Source organism: Electrona antarctica (assembly GCF_951216825.1).
Source record: "Electrona antarctica genome assembly, chromosome: 9".
NCBI lineage: Eukaryota > Metazoa > Chordata > Actinopteri > Myctophiformes > Myctophidae > Electrona > Electrona antarctica.
This window is the reverse complement of record NC_136790.1, coordinates 38,967,757-38,989,204: the sequence shown is the minus strand read 5'-3', so window position 1 is coordinate 38,989,204 and position 21,448 is coordinate 38,967,757. Positions and strand designations below refer to the sequence as shown.

The 21,448-nt window shown below is 41.3% G+C and overlaps 1 protein-coding gene across 3 annotated transcripts; it reads left to right on the top strand.

The window, feature by feature from the left end:
- Positions 1–370: 370 nt before the first annotated feature.
- On the top strand, positions 371–20,005 carry capzb (capping actin protein of muscle Z-line subunit beta). 3 transcript variants are annotated; one of them, XM_079509607.1, is made up of 11 exons: positions 371–621; positions 6,096–6,185; positions 7,755–7,876; positions 8,663–8,776; positions 14,430–14,571; positions 14,680–14,796; positions 14,958–15,023; positions 15,365–15,441; positions 15,786–15,887; positions 16,508–16,545; positions 18,579–20,005. In XM_079509607.1, the coding sequence occupies exons 1-9, from the start codon at positions 619–621 to the stop codon at positions 15,877–15,879; spliced, it is 825 nt and encodes a 274-aa protein (XP_079365733.1). In that variant the 5' UTR covers positions 371–618; the 3' UTR covers positions 15,880–15,887; positions 16,508–16,545; positions 18,579–20,005. The 3 variants fall into 3 exon arrangements, with proteins under 3 accessions (XP_079365733.1, XP_079365732.1, XP_079365734.1); XM_079509606.1 differs by lacking the exon at positions 16,508–16,545; XM_079509608.1 differs by lacking the exons at positions 15,786–15,887; positions 16,508–16,545 and having other exon boundaries at positions 373–621.
- Positions 20,006–21,448: the final 1,443 nt, after the last annotated feature.

The window sequence follows — 21,448 nt, the reverse complement described above, 5'->3', positions numbered from 1 at the left end:
TTTGCATACAACATTACTAAGGCTAGCTGACTTCATCATCAATATGATGTCAGAGATCAACATGGGAGCCAGTAACCCCCATCTTGTTTTAAGATGATTAGAGTAAAATGATCTTGAATTCTCACATTGTGTTACAAGGTAAAGTCCAGTTAGTCCAGTCTAGTCCGCAGATCTACAATTTCATTATCTCACAGCGCATCGCATCCGCTGCACATTGTGAGCTTGTAGATCGGCTATTTTCGGCGCGGGACACCGTCGTACGACCATTGTCGAGTGCACCGCTGCTCTCCTTCCATACTTGGCAATGCGTTACTTACTCCTCCGCGATTGGCTGCCGCGGAGAGCGACCACAGTGACCCGGACGTGCATCTGTCAGTGTTTTTCTCCTCCAGGCGGCTCGTCTCCTTCCTGTACCCCGGTTGAGGAAGTAGTGAATTCGCTGACAGGGTTGGGTTCTGTGAGGGAGGCGAAAAGAAACATCTATCCGTTCGGTGGGGGAGACAAAAACAACAATAGTCCAGAGAGGAGCCAACCCATACAAGCACAACACAAGCCAACGTATAAAGTCACCGGTGACATTCTAGTGCCCCACTGAGCTCGCCACAGGACGCCGCAGACATGGTAAGGGCCTCGGGGCTGGAGAGGAACGGGGCAGTGGTTGGGTTTTTGGTGGGGCTACTCTGGTACTAGCTATGTGCTAACTAGGCTAGCAGGCTAAGCTATGCTAGCGTTAGCGGTCCTTTATAGGAAGCGCCGGGGTGGTAACTCGAGATATCTATGAATCGCCTCTACTGCATCTACACACTGGGTTTGTAAAAGTACCTCTGGGATGGATCCGCAAAGAGTTTATAGCCCCGTATCTGATCTGACAGCCTGTTAGCTGACTAGCTGACCATCTACCTTCTGCTAGCTGGATGCCCAGTGGGCTGCAGCAGCACAAAGTTAGCACAGGATGTTTTGGATTTGAAACAAGTTTATGAATAGCGGACGTGGACATCTCCAACACACGCATATACACTCAGCCCACTGCCCGTGCACTCCCACACGCACACACGGTTAAAATAGACAAGCGCCGGGTTGCCTGTCGCTATAATAAGCCTGCTTGCTCCTCCTATTCCTTACCATGGCGAGCGGCTACCCCTTCCTCCTTCAAAGTTTTACTAACTCAGGGGGTGAACTGTTTAGTTTGCCCCATGGTTGCATTTAACATTCATTCACAGTCAGTGGAGTGCAAATAATAAGTATTGTTATTGCTCTCACATTTGTTCTGTTGTACTTTGACAGGCTATTATGCAATTATTGTTGGTCTCTTACTCTCTTTAAGATTAATCTCTTTAATATTTTACAAGATGATTGGTCTTATTGCTGTTTGACAAAGCTTTTGTTCACTAATGGATTATGATGGAACCTCATCCGACATGTTCTGTTTGTTTAGATCTGTTCAGCAATGATTCATAACCAGTGTGTTTCATTGTTTTGACAGGGTCTCAGACAAAGACTAAATTAGAGGAATGGTGTCCTGACTTGTAGTCAAAATTGGGCTGCGAAACCAGAGTTGAGAGAACCCCTGCTCTAAAGTATACTATTTACATAGATTCTTAATCTATTTGGAAGACCAGGTGGCTTTACTCCCCCAGCCCCTCTCTCTTCCTCGGGCCTCACCTCATCCATCCTGCTGGCTCAGGCTCTATGCTTTTCCTCGACCCCAAAGGCTGTTGGTCTGAGCGTGTTTACACGGAGACAGGACCATTGGTAAACACACTGTCAGAGAGTGCAGGTGTCTGATGGAGCAGACTGATTAATCTGCTGAGAGAGAGTTTAGGACGGGCAAAAAAAAAAACGTCTTGAAAGAGGGAGAACAAGCCACACAAGATACAAGTTTGGAAACGCATGTTAAGTGCAGGGTATCCCTTAAGATAAAAGTGTTTACGGAACAAGAATGGGCTTCATTTTCTTTTGACTCACAGCGGTGCATATATCACGTCTGTGTTACTTAAGTTACAGTATTTTGTAGAGAAGGCAAGCCTTTTGTCATTGTCACATGCTATTATATTTGTGGGGGTCCAGCACATGACTTTTTTTGAGTGGTGTAAACCACTCCTACAACTGGCTTTGTTAGTGCAGAAAAAATGAGCATGGTTGCTATGTTCACCCGGGTGTGATTTCATTACGTCAGACATGATTTCATTACGTCAGACAGGCTATATTACACTGACCACTCAGTGGGTGTGATTTTATTGTGTCATGTCGTGGCAGACAAGTCTATGGACTTTGTAATGTTTGCTTCAGCATGCCCCCCGTGATGTCATGTGGCAGCCAAGTCTATGGATTTTATGTTTGTCTTAATCATGCCTCCCCGTGACATGTGGCAGCCAAATATGGACTTTGTGCGTACCCCCAAAGGCGCCCCTCACTTCACACAAGTGTTTTTTTTTAGTGCAAAATGGTGTATATGCGGAAAAGCAACTGTTTATTATTAAAGTTAATACACTGTTATTGTTTCCTATCATTTACCGTACTGTTAATGCCTTGTAAAGCCCAGAGTGATGGTAGATGATAGCATAGCCATTTCATTGTGATGGTATTTGAAAAATATTTTGGACCCTCCCTGGTATTTCATGTTCCTTCATCTTCCTGAACATTTCTCTGGGGTTTCATGTTGTGGCTGGCCTGTCCTTTCCTGCTACAGTACTCACTGCATTTTTTTATGTCAGAGAAACCCCTGGGGGAAGGCTCTGCTATGTGGCCTTGTCTGTTCTTCTTCCCAGGCTGTCTTATAAGACTTTGTTATTAGTACACTTAATTAGTTAACCACATTAACCATGGTGTCTCTATTTTGGTCAGCTTTTCAACATGTCTTCACAAAACTTCTGAAATGGCAGAAATAACTAAATATACAACCTCACCTCACATTCACAATGTGGTGTACGACAAGTATAGGGGGCTTATCTAGGGCGCAAGTGGTTAAAGAATAGCATAGACATGACAAAACCCTCTTAGCCTAAGGTTGGAAATTAGGGACAGAAATGTATTTGTTCCTCAAGAGTCAAAATGTTTTCCATACACGCATCACCAACAGTAGCTTATTGGTAAGCTAAACTTGTGCAATGTGCATGTTGCCACTATTTCACCAGCAAACACATCAAATATTTCTCGCTCCAATTAAGGGATTGGTATGAAGTTGTAGACGGTGGCTATAATGGCATCACTTATGCCTAATGGTTATACGGAGGCACTATCGAAACTTCCTCTTCCGTGCCATTTTTTCATTGCTTTTACTGTTGACAACTGTCTGCTTCACGTCTGCTTTTTGGGTCCAGTTAAATTGAAATGTTATGGCTTATGGGTGTGATCTTGAATGTTCCTCTTAGAGGTTGATCCTTTCATAACCTTGTACAAAATGTTCATGTCCCCATCATTACCTTTCCACATTACCTTGTGGTGAAATGTGAGAGCTTGGTTTGATCTTTCCATCTCTCCAGAAGCCACCCTTCTTTTAACAATAAATAAGTTTATTGTTTACACAATTTGTGTATGGTGCTTTAAAAAAGAGAATGATTAGGGTCAGTGGGATAATTAAACTTTACTAAACCTGCTGTTTTCCAACATCATTGTGTGTATTGTCATTGTGTGTATACATAACATAATTTGTTTTAAATTAAATTGTTGGTTCGGATATTATATCTAATATATTATAATTGTATACATTACAGTATATGTTCTTCATACGGTTGATACGTAGAAGAGCCAACTGGGCGGTGGGCGCTCACTAAACTTGAATAAATGCCTTACTTACTTAAATTAATTTTAATTTAATTACTTCTTTATGACCTCCTCTACAGAGGGTTAGTGACCATACCCCGCCCAGTAAATATTAATTCACGTGTTATTGCAGTGAATGTAGTATGTTTAGTATGTAGTATGTGTATGTTTTTGCACTTTGCAATGCACAAATATCACTCTTGCCAGCTCGAACTATGCGTTGTTGATTGCTCCATTCACTTTTTTTACCGTACTACTTTGGCATTTGGTTTAATGGTACTGTGTGTGTGTGTGTGTGTGTGTGTGTGTGTGTGTGTGTGTGTGTGTGTGTGTGATTTCTGAGAGATTTCCGTGAAATTATTCACGCACATTTCCACTAGGACGACATGCCACTTAATTTTTTCCAAATCAGCCTCATGGTGGTGCTATAACAAGGCAATTACTGTTTTTACCTATAACTGCATCGATCTTTGTATGCGCACTCCCTAGAGGCCATGGCAAAACATTTTCCCTGCATTTTCCACATCGCCACCATGAGGCCGATTTCTGTGAAACACATTTGTTTATTTAGTAGGGATGGGTCCGATTAATTGATTTTCGTTAATAGGACCCGAAAACGATTATGAAAATGAATAATCGATAATCGATATATATATATATATTTTTAAATGAAAATCTGTTGGAAAGGCAATATTGTCATCCAAACAGGACAGGGCTATAGGCCTACCAAAGTGTGCCTGGGATGTGTCTGTGTAGCTGCATGACTGAGAGGAGTGTGTGTGAGTGACTGAGTGTGAGTGAAGATTGTTTCCAATCAAGATACAGGTTTGGAGGATTTAGCAGGTGTTTGGAATTTACCTAATTAGGCCTAGGCTGGTGTTGCTATGGTGATCAATTGGCTCAACACTGGTCCAGGGACCACCAGTGGTCCTCATTTAAAAGATGGAGTTAGTAACCAAATGGACCCTTATTAACTCTCAAGAGTTAAAATTATTGTTAATCATCATCTTAAACAAAAAGTGCCCCCCCCAAAAAAAAAGAACGATGAAGCGATGAATCGTTAATATTGAATTATACAAATCGATTTTCATTTTGGACACATTTACACATCCCTATTATTTAGTCGCACAGATTTCATCCAAATCCCACGCAAATCGGTACACATGAACTCTGTAGTCATGTGATCAAGTTGAGTCTTGGTTTCTCAGATTCTACACTGATTGGCTAAGATTTCCTTCCAAAGTTTTCCTGGTGGAGACCTGTGCCCCGAGGGGCAATTCATCTAGGTAATGTTTGTGTTGCCCATCCACCCTTCACTCTTGCTCACCATCCATCCACAAGGACATTTGATTATGAATGAAAGATATGGTAAAACATAATTAATTACCCAACGCTCTCTTTATTAATACAGCATGATGTACTTGTTGTGTTTCAGTCCACACAGGGCAGAAAGAATAGGCAGACTATCATTTGACGTTGCTCACTTTTTTTCACTTTGTACCGTAACTTTTGACTTTTTTTTTTTTATCATCCAGAAAAGCAGGCCCGGAATCTCATCTTTTTAGGGGCAAGGCCACTTTGCTTTGGTATTGTAAATCTTTTGAGGGAGCAAATGCCAGAGCAGGAAGGCCATCACATCAAACAATGATTTATAAGTCCACGAAATTCCTGCCCTGAATACAGTACAAATTACATGAACCACAATTGGTTTAATTTGAGTTTAAAGAACGACTTCACCCATTTTCAACCTATTGTCTTTTGGTCCTCACTAATGCTCATTATAATATGTTACCATTTTTGTCTACTTAGTCTGTGTCTCAGAGGATGGCTGTGGACAGTTCAGGAACCTGCCTACCAGCGACATAATCGATGGGGAAATCAAGCTAATAGAAACCGCAGGCTTTTTATTTCTGGAAATTTGGCATGCTATAATGGAAGCCACTGTTCTCACGTAAATAAAAATAATAAATAAAATTGTCACTGCCTGGTAGGTGGGTTTCTGAAGTGTCCATAGCCATTCTCTGAGATACAGCTGGGGTAGAAAAATATGGTACCTACCATGGTACTCGGCCCTAAATTGAAAATGGACATTTCTACTTTTCCATGCCTCATTGGAAAAAAACAAACAATGTATCTCAAGATGACTGAAATAAAGTAAAAGAGAAATGAAATGCAAATCTTGTTATCATTAGCCCACATCCAGCATTAAATCCATTTTAAAAGAGAAGAGAATTTACATTCCTAAGCCTTTTTGACTGTCTCATCAGTCACATTCTGATACTAAGTAGAGTGATAATTACCTGACTGGCTGCTGCATTTATGTTGTCTTTCAGAATGACCAGCAGCTAGACTGTGCCCTGGATTTGATGAGGCGTCTGCCTCCCCAGCAGATCGAGAAGAACCTTAGTGACCTCATTGATTTGGTGAGTTACTGTCTGGCGGAACAAAACAACCAACCCACTCACTGTATGCTACTGTATGTCTTCCTTTCACAGGGAAGTAATGAAAAAACGGACAAAAGAAAAATACACTGTTGCCTGTGAAACGGGTCAGTTTCACCGTCGGATGTGCACCGCCTGAAGGTGACTTGAGCCACGTGAGGCGCCGCCGTGAAGTCACCTTCAGTCGACTCAGTGCTGTCTGAGTTATGTACCGAAAGGGACAGAATCGTGAATCATCACCCCCCCTAGTCTTGGTACCTCAGACGCCATTTCTTAGTTTGACGCGCGCTGCAGCGGGGGAGCGCGTATGTGAACTCGAGGAAAACGAGCATTCCTTTTTCAATCTGACTGCTTTTTCAATCGTACTGTAACGTACACATTATCGTTTTTTTCTACATCAAAAATATAACTTTTGTTGTGCATTTTTATACGGGAGTGCAGATCAAATCTGACAAATTAAGCTGAGTCAGACACAAATCAAATCACACTCTGATCGGTGTTTGCACCGCACCTTATTTCCTGGGTATATCCGGTCCTCCCAAAAGACCCCCTACCTGCTCACCTTCCTCTTGGTTCACCTTTAACCTCCCTCCCTTGGGCATTAGGTCTCTCCTGGCCTACTTTGTTGTGTCTGGTTGTTAGTGATTATTAGTGCAGCTGTCAGTCACTGCGAATGCCGGGCACATTTAGCTCCCGTCCTGCCTCCGTACACACTCTCACCCTCGGTGATCGGAATCACCTGGGTTTTGCCTCCTCATTGTTTCTGTTCACGTCTCCCTCACACATCTCCTACTTTACCGTTTCCAAGTCTCTGTTCTTTACTTTTTTATTTTTTTACACACACACACACACACACACACACACACACACACACACACACACACACACACACACACACACACACACACACACACACACCTCCCTGTCTTACACAGTCTGGGTTGCCAGGTGTGGGGGACTGTGTTGGGGGGGAACAGGGCCTCCTTTGTGTCTGTGTTCTGATGGAGGGAGATTCAGGGGAGGGGGTCCATGTCAGTCTTTGAGAGGTAATTTGTACCCCCTTATCCTCTTGATATTATGTTTCCCCCTTATATGCCTTCGAATGTGCCCCCCCCTCTGCCAGGTCCTACCATTTCCCCCAAACCATTTTAGCCAACTGAGAAGAACAGGAATGTGAAAAAGAGAAGGCCTTACTCATTCCCAACTTAAAATGACTGAAGGATATCACATGTCGAGACTCCACTGTCTTCGTTGGCTGGTGTGTTTCCCATTACAGCCAATGTTTTTCCCCCTTTTCTCCCCTTTCTTTTTTCCTGAAGTGCTGCCATCCATGCACAGGTGGACTGAATTGACAAAGACAGCTTCTTTCATTTTACTCATTTTGCCCTCTTAAAATTTGGGCTTGAAAATCCCTGTGTGAAAATACAGGTTGTGGATGATCAGAGTTCAGGCATGCTGGGAAGTAAACTACTGCAAGGCGCTTTTGGGAGGCCGAGTGGAAACAGCTGTTTTGATGTGGTGAGTGTTCTCTCTCTCTCTCTGTGTGTGCAGGTGCCATCTTTGTGCGAGGACCTCCTCTCGTCTGTGGACCAGCCCTTGAAGATTGCCCGGGACAAGGTGGTGGGAAAAGACTACCTGCTCTGCGATTACAACCGAGACGGCGACTCCTACAGGTCTGCATGCACAGCTGCATTTTTACCACAATCGTTATGCTTTGTGTATCTAGGGCTACAAAACGACTACAAGAATTTAAGTTGATGATTAATTGACACATACATAATTGCGATTAACGATTTAATTGTGTTTTGGGCATTGAGAATCGGAACATTGTGAATGAATACAAATTTAATTTAAAAAACAATTGCATCATAATCTCAAATTGCATAGGGACATATCTGACAAATAACTTAATTACACAAATAAATTACTTACACATTTATAATATATTTTTTGAGCAAACATTAAACCTATATACAGGTTTGATGTTTTTTTTTAAACGCCATTGACAATGAAGGGAACATTTATGTCATCTTGTCCCTAACACAAACATTAAATGCCATTAACAATAAAGAGAATTTAATGTTTGTTTTTCACCATTATCACCTAATCAACATGAGTTAGACGTTAATATATTAGCCACCCTCACTTTTTATAGTGGAAATAGCTGATCTACAAGCTTACACCTGTAGATCTGCTATTTCCGCTATCTTTGGAAAATGTTTGAAAATGTATGAACATTTTTCAACATGATGATTAGGCAAAATAATTGCGACAATCTCAAATAATTGCAATTAGACGATTATGTAATAATTGTGACAGGCCTATCATTATGTAAATTGTTAAAGTCCTGTATGTATAGGAATATTGTGAAATATGGTACTGTATATGATTATAGTTTTAGTAGAGTAAAGTGAGAAATATACATTTCTGGTTCTGTTTTCCATCCTGTGATGCATCAGGTCCCCTTGGAGTAATAAGTATGAACCCCCCATTGATGACGGCGCAATGCCTTCAGCCCGCCTGAGGAAGCTTGAGGTGGAAGCCAACAATGCCTTTGACCAGTACAGAGACCTGTGAGTACCATCACACCAGAGCTAATGAGAGAGTTGACCAGTACAGAGACCTGTGAGTACCATCACACCAGAGCTAATGAGAGAGTTGACCAGTACAGAGACCTGTGAGTACCATCACACCAGAGCTAATGAGAGAGTTGACCAGTACAGAGACCTGTGAGTACCATCACACCAGAGCTAATGAGAGAGTTGACCAGTACAGAGACCTGTGAGTACCATCACACCAGAGCTAATGAGAGAGTTGACCAGTACAGAGACCTGTGAGTACCATCACACCAGAGCTAATGAGAGAGTTGACCAGTACAGAGACCTGTGAGTACCATCACACCAGAGCTAATGAGAGAGTTGACCAGTACAGAGACCTGTGAGTACCATCACACCAGAGCTAATGAGAGAGTTGACCAGTACAGAGACCTGTGAGTACCATCACACCAGAGCTAATGAGAGAGTTGACCAGTACAGAGACCTGTGAGTACCATCACACCAGAGCTAATGAGAGAGTTGACCAGTACAGAGACCTGTGAGTACCATCACACCAGAGCTAATGAGAGAGTTGACCAGTACAGAGACCTGTGAGTACCATCACACCAGAGCTAATGAGAGAGTTGACCAGTACAGAGACCTGTGAGTACCATCACACCAGAGCTAATGAGAGAGTTGACCAGTACAGAGACCTGTGAGTACCATCACACCAGAGCTAATGAGAGAGTTGACCAGTACAGAGACCTGTGAGTACCATCACACCAGAGCTAATGAGAGAGTTGACCAGTACAGAGACCTGTGAGTACCATCACACCAGAGCTAATGAGAGAGTTGACCAGTACAGAGACCTGTGAGTACCATCACACCAGAGCTAATGAGAGAGTTGACCAGTACAGAGACCTGTGAGTACCATCACACCAGAGCTAATGAGAGAGTTGACCAGTACAGAGACCTGTGAGTACCATCACACCAGAGCTAATGAGAGAGTTGACCAGTACAGAGACCTGTGAGTACCATCACACCAGAGCTAATGAGAGAGTTGACCAGTACAGAGACCTGTGAGTACCATCACACCAGAGCTAATGAGAGAGTTGACCAGTACAGAGACCTGTGAGTACCATCACACCAGAGCTAATGAGAGAGTTGACCAGTACAGAGACCTGTGAGTACCATCACACCAGAGCTAATGAGAGAGTTGACCAGTACAGAGACCTGTGAGTACCATCACACCAGAGCTAATGAGAGAGTTGACCAGTACAGAGACCTGTGACTACCATCACACCAGAGCTAATGAGAGAGTTGACCAGTACAGAGACCTGTGAGTACCATCACACCAGAGCTAATGAGAGAGTTGACCAGTACAGAGACCTGTGAGTACCATCACACCAGAGCTAATGAGAGAGTTGACCAGTACAGAGACCTGTGAGTACCATCACACCAGAGCTAATGAGAGAGTTGACCAGTACAGAGACCTGTGAGTACCATCACACCAGAGCTAATGAGAGAGTTGACCAGTACAGAGACCTGTGAGTACCATCACACCAGAGCTAATGAGAGAGTTGACCAGTACAGAGACCTGTGAGTACCATCACACCAGAGCTAATGAGACCAGTACAGAGACCTGTGAGTACCATCACACCAGAGCTAATGAGAGAGTTGACCAGTACAGAGACCTGTGAGTACCATCACACCAGAGCTAATGAGAGAGTTGCCAATAGTGTTGGGAAAGTTCACTTTCTATATGAACTAGTTCAGTCCACAGTTCACAAATTTAAAAATGAACTAGTTCAGTTCAACGTTGCTGTGAGCTATTATCAAAATTATTGCCACAGCCCATATAGAACCACAGACTTTATTCCTATTGGGAATTACCGTAAATCCAAACCTTAAAAAAAATCCCCTTGGGATTAATAAAGTGACATTTTTTACAATATGTCCATTACCATTGTCCAAATGAATTCATTTCCAAATTAATTCCAAATTAAAACAAAATGCCATTTTAACACTGAGGTGCCCACAAAGTTTAGGTGCCCACTCTTCCTGCACCCTTTTGCGATGTGAAATGCCACCAAATCCGTAATGCTTTTCCACTTTGCTTCTGTCTTTATATGGGCCATGTAAAAATGAAGCCCCAACTTGTGAAAGCTGACATGCTTTTATTGTGAAGGCAAAAGTTTCTGAACGTCTCGGCCTGCATATTTCTGTGACAACGTGGGTGAGCTTGTAGATCAGCTATTTTCAGCATGCAGAATAAATCAGGTTTCACTGTTGGAGATGTGTTTTGTTGGCTGAGGCAATGTATGTACAGACTGTGCTCCTCGGCGCAAAAATAACAAGCTATTGGAAGCTATTTTTCGATGGCACATTATGTTTAATCAAACAACAAGTATACCTCTAGTGTTTGGTCGGGACATGTTCTGTATCTGCTGTCTGTGTGGATCAGCACCATGTCACATCATCACATTGTGTTCAGTTCACCCAAAATATGAACGTGTTCATGAACGATCGTTCATTGAACGCGTTCAGGGACAACACTGGTTGCCACACTCCCACTAGCCTCTGGGACACGGCGTTATGGTTTAAAAAAACAAAAACAAAAAAAAGCCTGGGCAAAGTAACCGAGGAAGCCATGGACGACATGGATACGCCATGATGCTTTCATGGGTGGCAAACCTCGCACTGGAAGTTTGATGAAATACAGGGCAGTGGATGGAGCCGGCTGGACCAGCTCATGAACAAACACTATTTATGAACTATTGAGACCTTTGTCATATAATCGGTTTAGGAATATAAAAGAAGACATATCACATGTTGTTTTCTAATCACTTTCTTTTCAATGTGCACAGTACATCATTTTATTAAGGATCTAAACAGTGGTGCAGGTCTTGTTTCCGTCTAAGAGGTATTGTGGGATGTGGTTGCCAGCAAGGAAACGTCTTACGATACTTGGCACATTCAGAAACGTACTTTGTGCTCTTTAGATACCTCCTGTAACGCACAAGCAACGCAGCAATGTGTAATGTCTTTTATTTTCCAAAAGCGATTACTTTACAAAGGTCTGTCATTCAGAAATAGTGTTTGGTCACCAGGCTCTCATTGACTCCAATGCATTCCACCAAACGTCCGGGGGCAGTTTGGCTCCCATGGTGTGATGAATCTGCCGTCTGGATTAGGGATACCAACGGCTAAGGCGCTCACTAAAAAAATATGCGTATCGGCTTCATGGTTAATTTGCAAAACTAGAAACGTGTGTCGTTGGCTCCCTGGCGACGTTGTCACCCTTGCAATGTTTCACTGCTAATTGTAGTGAGCAAAGAAGGTGTTGAGTAGTGAGTGTGATTGATGCACATGGTGAATAGGGTGTAAATGCAAATAGGAATTAGTTGGAAATAAGATTTGTTGTTTAACGAGTCCGACATGGTTTATTGTCATGTTGTAATGTAAAAAAAAATGTAAGAAAGGCTGAATGGTAGTAAAATGAAATTACATCCAGAATATGACAGTAGTAGTATGAACATTAACAGTGAAGCACTAATGAGGAGCATCAGTATGTTGCATCAGGGGAACGGTACAAAGCATAGGCAATGGCAAAGATGTTGAATATGAAGGTCATTTGTCACCATGCATCCAGGTAGTAGCAGCAAATGCAATGTGAGGTAGGCTACATATTTGGCAACAGCAACCATGTTTAAAAATCACACCCGTGTGAAGTGAGCGGTGCAACTATATGTACTGTACTACTGGTACTAATCGTACTGTTCTGTACTACTCATACTGTACAGTACTGTACTACTTGCACTGTAGTAGCACATACGTGCGCGTATACACCGTATATCTATCTACCTACACTCCCACAGATTATAAACAAAGGGTGGTCATACAATATTCAATCATTTATTGCCAAAACTAACTTGCAGTCGATTTGGAATTTGAGGTGTGCTTAGATGTGACATAAGAAGAAGAATGCGGGACTAACACTTGCCAGTGGTTGACCAATAGTTCTAAATACTATTGTATAATTCCAAAAATGTAATCCGCACAATGGGTGTTGATCTTTCTTTTCAACAGGTATGCATCCTATCATCTGTGATATCATGCTATCAAGTAGAATATTGTCCACAAACCTTACATTTAAATAGTGAATTTGCCTGGGCTTCTGGATTTTGGAACGACCTACCTGAGCACATTAGGGTAGCACAATTGGTATAATTGATGCTGTTATTATTTCTATTGCTTTATTACTCTTTTTTTTTCTTTTTCTTTTTCATACATCGTTTTAAATTTAGTATTACATTATGTTTTTGCTTAGGTCTAAAAGCACTTTGTAGGTCTGTTGCTGAACGGTACTATATAGGGTTTCAGTGGGTTATTAAAATCTTAGAAAGTATTAAATAAATGTTTCCAACATTAATACCTTACACATAAGTGTAAAATACACTTTGTATACATTCAGTGGAAATAAATTGTTTGCTTTTCAATTATAGCTGAGACCGTGTTATTGGAACATTCAGATTTGTCACTGCCTCATATTCACTTGATTTATTTTGTGCATTTTTAAATGAATATGGCTAATTGGTTGCTTTGATAAAGTCAACTATACTGGATGGGTTCGACCACTGCCAGTGGAGTGGATTAGGGCGTTGACAGAATGAGGCAGGGTTTAGGGTAAGCGTTGTTTAGCTACCTCATTACTTCAGAAAGAAACAACATGCACCGCTGCCAGAGCATTTACTCATGGTGACTAATGAATGGTACGCCAGCCTCATTCCCTGTGTCCCTTTTATGCCTGACATCAGAATGATGTCAGATTTCTGTATGTGTCTCTGTGTCCCTTTATTCCTATATATGGAGTTCTGTGTCAGCCATGCCCAAATATGGAGTGTTGTGAGGTCAGAATAGGCCAGCTCCATATATGGAGTGGACCCTGGGCAGTGGTCCGGTCCAGAGCCAAGGCAGAGGTCTTTGGACCTTTGGGCGGTTCTGGACAACCGTGGGTCCAACCGACTCGACACTGTGGAACGCGTTTATGAAGCAGATAAATGCCACCGCTTCATTTGTATAGCATCTAATATAAAAAAAGATGGATGCATATCTCAAATCAACACATTTGTGACTCTCATATAATATGTAATATCTTCAGTAAAACGTCTAATGATGATGAACAGCTCGGGGGGTTTACTATGTATTTAAAACGCAGCCTTAATCCAGAATAAAAACAAACTGGTAAAAAAGACCTGGTAATTACCGTGCCATAATAAAGTTGGTTTCATCCTTTATGTAAAGTGATTTTGGGTACTTAGGAAAGCGCTATATAAATCTGAGCTATTACTATTATGTCTACACATACTGTAACAGTACAGATCTGTGCAGCCATAACCTACTCCAACCTTTCACTGAAAGTTGGCAAACTTGCATTGCTATAACTGACATTGCTGATAACGTTTAATGATTCATTTTGATTTGCAATTGTTTTAAAATGTCCACCCATAGTGGAAATCCAATACCTGCAGATACAGTCTCTTGCTAAGTTGCTATAGAAGTACAGTTTATTTCTTATAATAACGTCTCAGTCGCAGGGAGTGCAGCAAGGATTTCCTTGAAGCTCCACATCTGTGTTTCCATGAGAATAGCCAGGCTCACCTTCATATGTTTCCTGATGTGTGGTTGTCAGGTACTTTGAGGGCGGCGTATCCTCTGTGTACCTCTGGGACTTGGACCATGGCTTCGCCGGGGTCATCCTCATTAAAAAGGCAGGGGACGGATCCAAGAAGATCAAAGGCTGCTGGGACTCCATCCACGTGGTGGAGGTGCAGGTGGGGGTTCAGTCCTTATGAAACTAACATTCCTTTGCCAGGAAAGGGAGAGCAATACAATTTGATTAGTCAGTAATTGCTCTTAGTATCTGTCTGTTTTGTGTGCAGGAAAAGTCCAGTGGACGAACGGCTCACTACAAACTCACCTCCACTGTGATGCTGTGGCTCCAGACAACCAAGACGGGCTCCGGTACCATGAACTTGGGTGGCAGCCTTACAAGACAGGTGAGAGTCACAGAATTAAAATAAGAAGAATCTGTTTGTCTTTGTTTGTGTACACATTATTGGACAACCTACAACTCTTGCCAATCATCTTACTCAACTGTGACTTGTTTATTAACCATCCATCCATCCATCCCATTTCTTCACACTTCTTTTTTCTGCAGATGGAAAAAGATGAGACAGTTGGAGAGTCTTCCCCACACATTGCCAACATTGGCCGCCTTGTGGAAGTGAGTAGAACTGCTGCACTGCTTGGTCAACTAATAATTCTGCCTGCATCCAGCTCATCATGTATTCTATTAAAACACTGTAAAATTACTGCACACACACACACACTTGTGTGCGCTTTTTGAGGGAAAAAAAACACTGCTTTTTTGGGGGGGGGAAGCACCGCTTTTTGGGGGGGAAAGCTATATATATATATATATATATATATATATATATATATGTGTATATATATGTGTGTGTGTGTGTGTGTGTGTGTGTGTGTACTTTGTCGATGAAGCATACAACTGGCCTGGACTATTGAAATGTATAAGAAGTTGAACCTCTCTATTCCCCCTCACCCCAGGATATGGAGAACAAGATTCGTTCCACTCTGAATGAAATCTACTTTGGGAAAACCAAGGACATTGTCAATGGACTAAGGTACTTCCATGTGGACATTTTTTGTCTCAATCATTTGTTCTTTCTTCACAGCAAAGCAGCCGGCCACTGTGCCTGCAGAAAGGGTTTTTCCAGTTTTTCGCGTTACACTTGTCTCCACTTTGTCTTACCCGTTGATGATCATTCCTGCCTTCATTCATGTTAATTTTGATCCTTTATTCATACTTGCTATTACTGTCCTTTTGAACTTTCCTACCCTCTTCTTGTTTTCTTCCTCAATTCTATATCCATCCTCTCCTTGCTCCTCTTCATTTCCTTTTCTTTCATTCTCTTTATTTTCCACCTCTGTGGTCTTCCTGCCCTGGTGGTTGTCCTCTGGGCTGCAGATCTATTGACTCTCTGCCTGATAACCAAAAGTATCGACAGCTCCAGAAGGAGCTGTCGCAGGTCCTCACCCAGCGCCAGATCTTCATTGACTAGGGTCAGAGGTATATTGGCATGGGGTGTGTTTTTGTGTGTGTGTGTCCGCCTGCACACTTGACACATTGTGTGTGCCAGTGCTTTCTTTGTAAGCAGAGCGAAACAAATGTTCTCTAACATTTGTGACAATTTCTTTGACTCAGTGGCACTGAAAGATAATCAATGCCCATTTGTCTCGTGCATGCTAAAATATGGCTATACCTGATTCTAAATGCAAAACCGACTTCCATTGCCAACCAAGTGTGAATGCAGCAAAGTAATCAAAGATCGTAAAAATGTATAGGACAATAATGTTAAAACATTTGATGAACCGTGCTGTCATACATGTGCACAAAAGCCAGTTTAAAACATGGCGGTCACGTCGGCAATATGTGGTTGACTGGTTAATACCTGTACTTTACATGCAGCAGCGGCACCTGTGTCCTTGACCGGTGAGCAATCACAATGGTTATGCCTAGTGACACACATTCAAAGTGTGTCAAAGTTTAAACAGTGACGGACTTAGACATATCTGAACCTACCATCTGTTTGCACTCTGACAATTCACAACATACATTCACAATTCAGTTTGAATTTGTGAAGATTGTATCACTCATCGTGAAAAAAATGCAGATCTACCCCCTTCCAGAAACCTTGAACACAGCACCACTAGATACTTTACACAAGGTACAAAAGCTCCACCAAATAATCATAGAATGAAAATCTATACTCCATTGCGTGCCAGACCTAGAAAAGTCTGTGTTTTCTCAACTATCTAGCTGAAGTTATTTTGCCAAGTTTCAAGCCAAGAAAGAATCCAGCTGCATTTTCAAGCAGGAAAAAGGGCAAATCTGAGAAAATCCTAAAGACCTTCAAGATCACTCAGAAAATTGTCCTCATATCAAACGTATTTCAGAGAAGTTATTAAATAAATGTGCATTTATATAGCGCCTTTATCCAAGGCGCTTTACATAGATTGTGCATTACATTCACGCATACACACACATTACATACACCGATGGCGGAGGAAACCATGAAAGGCACCAACCTGCTCATCGGGAGCAATTAGGGGTTCAGTGATACTTCAACACTAACTCTGGGGGAGCCCGGGATTGAACTGGGAACCTAGTGGCTGCTCTACCTCCTGAGCCACTGACGCCCATTATGAAGTGGCCTTATTATGAAGGACTTTTAGTTTTACAAGCAAGTAATGGTAATAATATTGTTTATATTCAAATAAAGGCTGGGCTTCAATAATTTGTTAAATCTAAATTACCATTGAAGACCCTGCTGGACAACATTCAGTCATATATGTTTCACTTTTCAACAGAAACAGCATTTTGGCTCACCTTCTGAATTTCTTGATGACTTTCAATGCAAAACAGACTCTGGGCTAAAACTGTCTCCTGTCTTCTTTCATATGACTTATTTCATAATTGTAACAACACAGGGTCTTTAAAGTGTTTAGCATTCTGTAGTATTAAATATTAAACATATAAAATGCAGTACTGAAAATATCTTATAATACTCTGTTCCAATTAAGGCTTCTTCAGCTGTGGTAATTATTGCCACTTATAAGACAATGGTAATGTTATTCTCTTGATTAACCATGTCTGTCTAATGTTAATTAGACTGCAATGTTCTGTAAGCCTTATAACATTTCTGTTTTCAAACCACTTGGATGTCATTCAGTATTTGGCTCCAGAGAGTACCCACTGAACTCATACATTAGCTCAGTAATAAAACAACACATTATACATCTGTTATCCATAAGAAGTAACCTTATGTTACTGTAATTAGCCTGAATGCTAATGAAGTAATGAACGATGATTTAATAGAAGAAAAATGCAAAAAACATGCCCAGTGAAATGATATGGCGTTTCCTTTAAAAAACACAATATACTTATTTGGCCCTTGTTATGCTAAGATCTTACCTAAGCAGGTCGCCATGAGTGAATTTGACTAAAATAGACATTACAAACTTGATTTTTTTTATTCTGCTCACTCAAGTTAAATTATGCCTCACTCTAATTGCACTTCACTCAACTCAGGAGTGTGTGTGCATGCTGTGCGTTTGTGTGAAGGTGTTTACTTGTGCGTACATAATATATAGTGTACATTTGCATGCAATCATGCACTTGAGATTGAGCAAGTGTGTGCTCTTGTTGTGCAGATTTTTAGTTTTAGAGGGTCTTCATGCCACAGAAGAGCATATGATTATAACTGCATGAAAATAAGAGACATTAACTTTTCACCTGGGTGCTGTGGTTTAATGAACATCAAGACAACTTTCTTATCTTTGCAGGTAAGGCGAGTTGGGATGGTCTACAACTCTACATAATTAACTTTTTTTTCTACTAATTGCCTTGCCTCAAGCTTAATTCATACTCTTTGTGCACCAGAGTATGAATGAAGCCACATTTATACTATTAATAAATCTAATAATACGTAGTAAGACGTGAGTCGCTTGCTGACAAGAACGATTTAATTCGATCTTTTCGGCATGCAACTCCGTCGTACCATGGGTCTAATGCTTTATTTATGCTCTGTTGTACAACAACGTATTAACCAGCCTTGTAAAATCAGCTTCAGGCTTCAATTCTACAGATATTGTCTCGCTGACAACGGTCCTCTGAAACGGCTGCTTCTGTTCAACTCTGAGAGGCTGGTGTTTCACGTTGCATACACTGATGCACACTCTGTTGGTCTCTCCCCCACAGGAGTGTTCAGACTCTGGGCGACAAGTCGAAGCAAGAGGCTCTGAAGAACGACCTGATGGAGGCGCTCAAACGCAAACAGCAAAGCTAGAAATGCTACTGTTCTGTCTGTCTGTCTGTCTCTCTGTCTGTTTGTTTGTCTCTCTCTCTCTCTCTCTCTCTCTCTCTCTCTCTCCTCTCTCTCTCTTCTATTTTCCACCACGTCTTTGTCATCTTTTCTCTGTTTCTTCACGTCTCTCCCTCCATGCCTGTTTCAGTGCTGCACTCTTGTTCATTTGTGGAAAACAAAAAAAGGAGAAAATGCTTAGCTTTTTATTTGTTTTGGGTATTTTTTTCTTCCATGCATCTCATATGCCATGAAGCCATTCACTCGCACTCGCTCTCTCTCGGTCTCTCTCTCTCTCTCAATCTCTCTCTCTCTCTCTCTCTCTCTCTCTCTCATGCTATGAATATAATGATAGTATTATGACGGTTATGATGATAATCTTGCAGTGTGAGGGCAATGTTTATGATCCCTTATGCTCTCACAGTTGATGTGTCCCTGGTCAGTTTGAAATGAATGACATCGGCTCTGCTCTCATCTATGATTGGGGAACTGCAGGGTGGGGACACATTATCTTCTGTACATGGGGGCAGGATTGGCAGGGCTATCAAATAGTCATTGTTAACATCAACTTGATTTCTTACACCCATTTCATCACACACGCATGTCAAAAGCCTTATTTATACTACGTTGCACGACGGTGTTGCTCACCGAAAAGAGCAGAAATCAGTTGTACACTACCGCGCGACTAATTATAAATTGGGCTTAAGCCACTTCCTGGTTTATCTATTAAATTCTAACTGTCAATGTAACTGTCATTCTTCTGGGTGATTTGAATAGCGAGAATGGGAGAGGATGTCCCAAAGTTTGTGTTAGAAAGGATTAGTCAGCGGTTTACGCCTGATTTATACTTGGTTGTGCACCGGTGTCTCTCTCCGAAAATATTTTTCATACGTATTTTCGGTGTGAGACAAGATGAGCAACCCAGTATAAGTCGGCCTTTACTCTTCGTTCCATTCTGTCCGCAGGTGTGTGTGAGTCTGTGGGAGCATGAGGCTGCAGTCAGTGGGAAAGGTAGACTAATAAAACATGGGGAAGGACTGTTAAATTCACTGTGTATACCCATGTCATTTTGCCCCCCCCCCTCTCCCTCCCTTACACTGTGTATAACATGACAATTTGCCTCCCCTCTGTTTCCGCTGTCCAACTCTCTCCTCTCACCTATGTCTTTGTTGGGGGTCACAGTTTGTCTTCGCGTCTTAACAGAAAACCTTGATCGTTTCTGTTTTGGAGGGGAATCTTATGTTGTATTTTGTTTTTATTTTGTAAAGCTTATGATTCATATTGTATTAGAGCCTCCAGCAACAATAAAAAGAGTAAAAAGCTATAGTTGTTGTTTTCATCTATTTCTCATCTTGCATTTGTTGGAAGTGTTTTCACAACTGCTTCAGATGTGCCATTAGTGAGGCAATGTTTGTTTCCTGCTTTCTCGAAGTGGCTGCATAGGTAAAAACTAAAAAGATTTAACCTATTTAGACCTGTTACACCTAACGTTATATACCTTACAATCTGTGTCTGTCACATTAGTTGTTGGTATATATGTATTACTATTTTATTTATTTTTTAATACCAATTTGAAGTTTTTCAGAACACTTCAGGCCTCGGGCATAAAGGGGTTAATGCCATACTAGACGGAGGTACAGTAGATCATCTCAATGTGATGTCGATGTGAAATTGGTCACTGACTGATACTTGATTCCAATGAAGCCACCTTGAACAGTCTTGACATGTGGGTCTATTCATGATTGTTACTACTGAAGTCTGATGCCTCTCAAAAATATCTTTTAACACATCCAAATCACACTCAACTTACCACACTTAATAAAAAATGCTATTTGGAGTGGCAGGCTTTACTCAAGATTTTGTATTTTTGTTCCATAATCCACGAGTGTGTATGGGATTTTGGTACAAGGAACTTAAATTATACACTGAAATGTAGCTTACATTGTACTTTTCTGCCCATTAAGACCAGGACAAGTTTTCATGGTCTTGGCTTTTTCATGGCCGTGGCTGCATAAAGTGATGCCATGTATTTTTTACTTCTCTAGCTTTAATGAACAAAGAATGTCTACCTGTTATATCATCATATTCATATTTAGTTTCTCACCAAGATATGAATATCGTCAACAGTTACCCACCCCCTAACTGCTATTGAGTCAGATATTTAAATTGCCTACTCGTAATTATATCAAAACCAATAAATTATGCTTCTATATAGCTACCCAATTATGAAAATAATCTGTCGGGAGCTAGATGCCAGGCCACAACTAATCACATAAATATTGTAATTGGTTCTCCCTGCAGTGTATCCGCATGGAATATGTCCCATCAACATTTGACTGGAGCATGGCCTTAGCTGCACTAATACATTTACAGCACTAGGTGTCAGTAAAACTCAGCATATCAATCCAACATCCATGTCGCTGCAACATTTCTACAAGCATTTCTTTACTTCTGTGATCTGTCTCTTGCCAATTTGAAAGAGCTAAATCGAGGGAACTATAAATGTTACACACTGTTTACATTGCACTTTAAATGTGAAGATACTGAACCTTAAAACATAACAAAATACTAGCTCTGGTCCATAGCCCTAATGCCCTTTGGACCAGAGCTAACAAAATACTTGCTTTTAGATTGTGCTTGTCAAAAGTCGGCTACTTATTGTAAACAAAGCAAAGGAGACTTTTCAAAATGCTCATGATGGCAGAATGCCCAGTGATAAGGATGTTATTACTCCAGTCCACATGATACATTAAATTGTATCTCTCTC

Bases quoted from the DNA above. Each gene is read 5' to 3' on its own strand.
- capzb (XM_079509606.1), top strand. The intron at 8,777-14,429 runs GTGAGTACCATC...TGTGGTTGTCAG, and splicing joins TTTGACCAGTACAGAGACCT to GTACTTTGAGGGCGGCGTAT. The intron at 14,797-14,957 runs GTGAGAGTCACA...TTTTTTCTGCAG, and splicing joins GTGGCAGCCTTACAAGACAG to ATGGAAAAAGATGAGACAGT.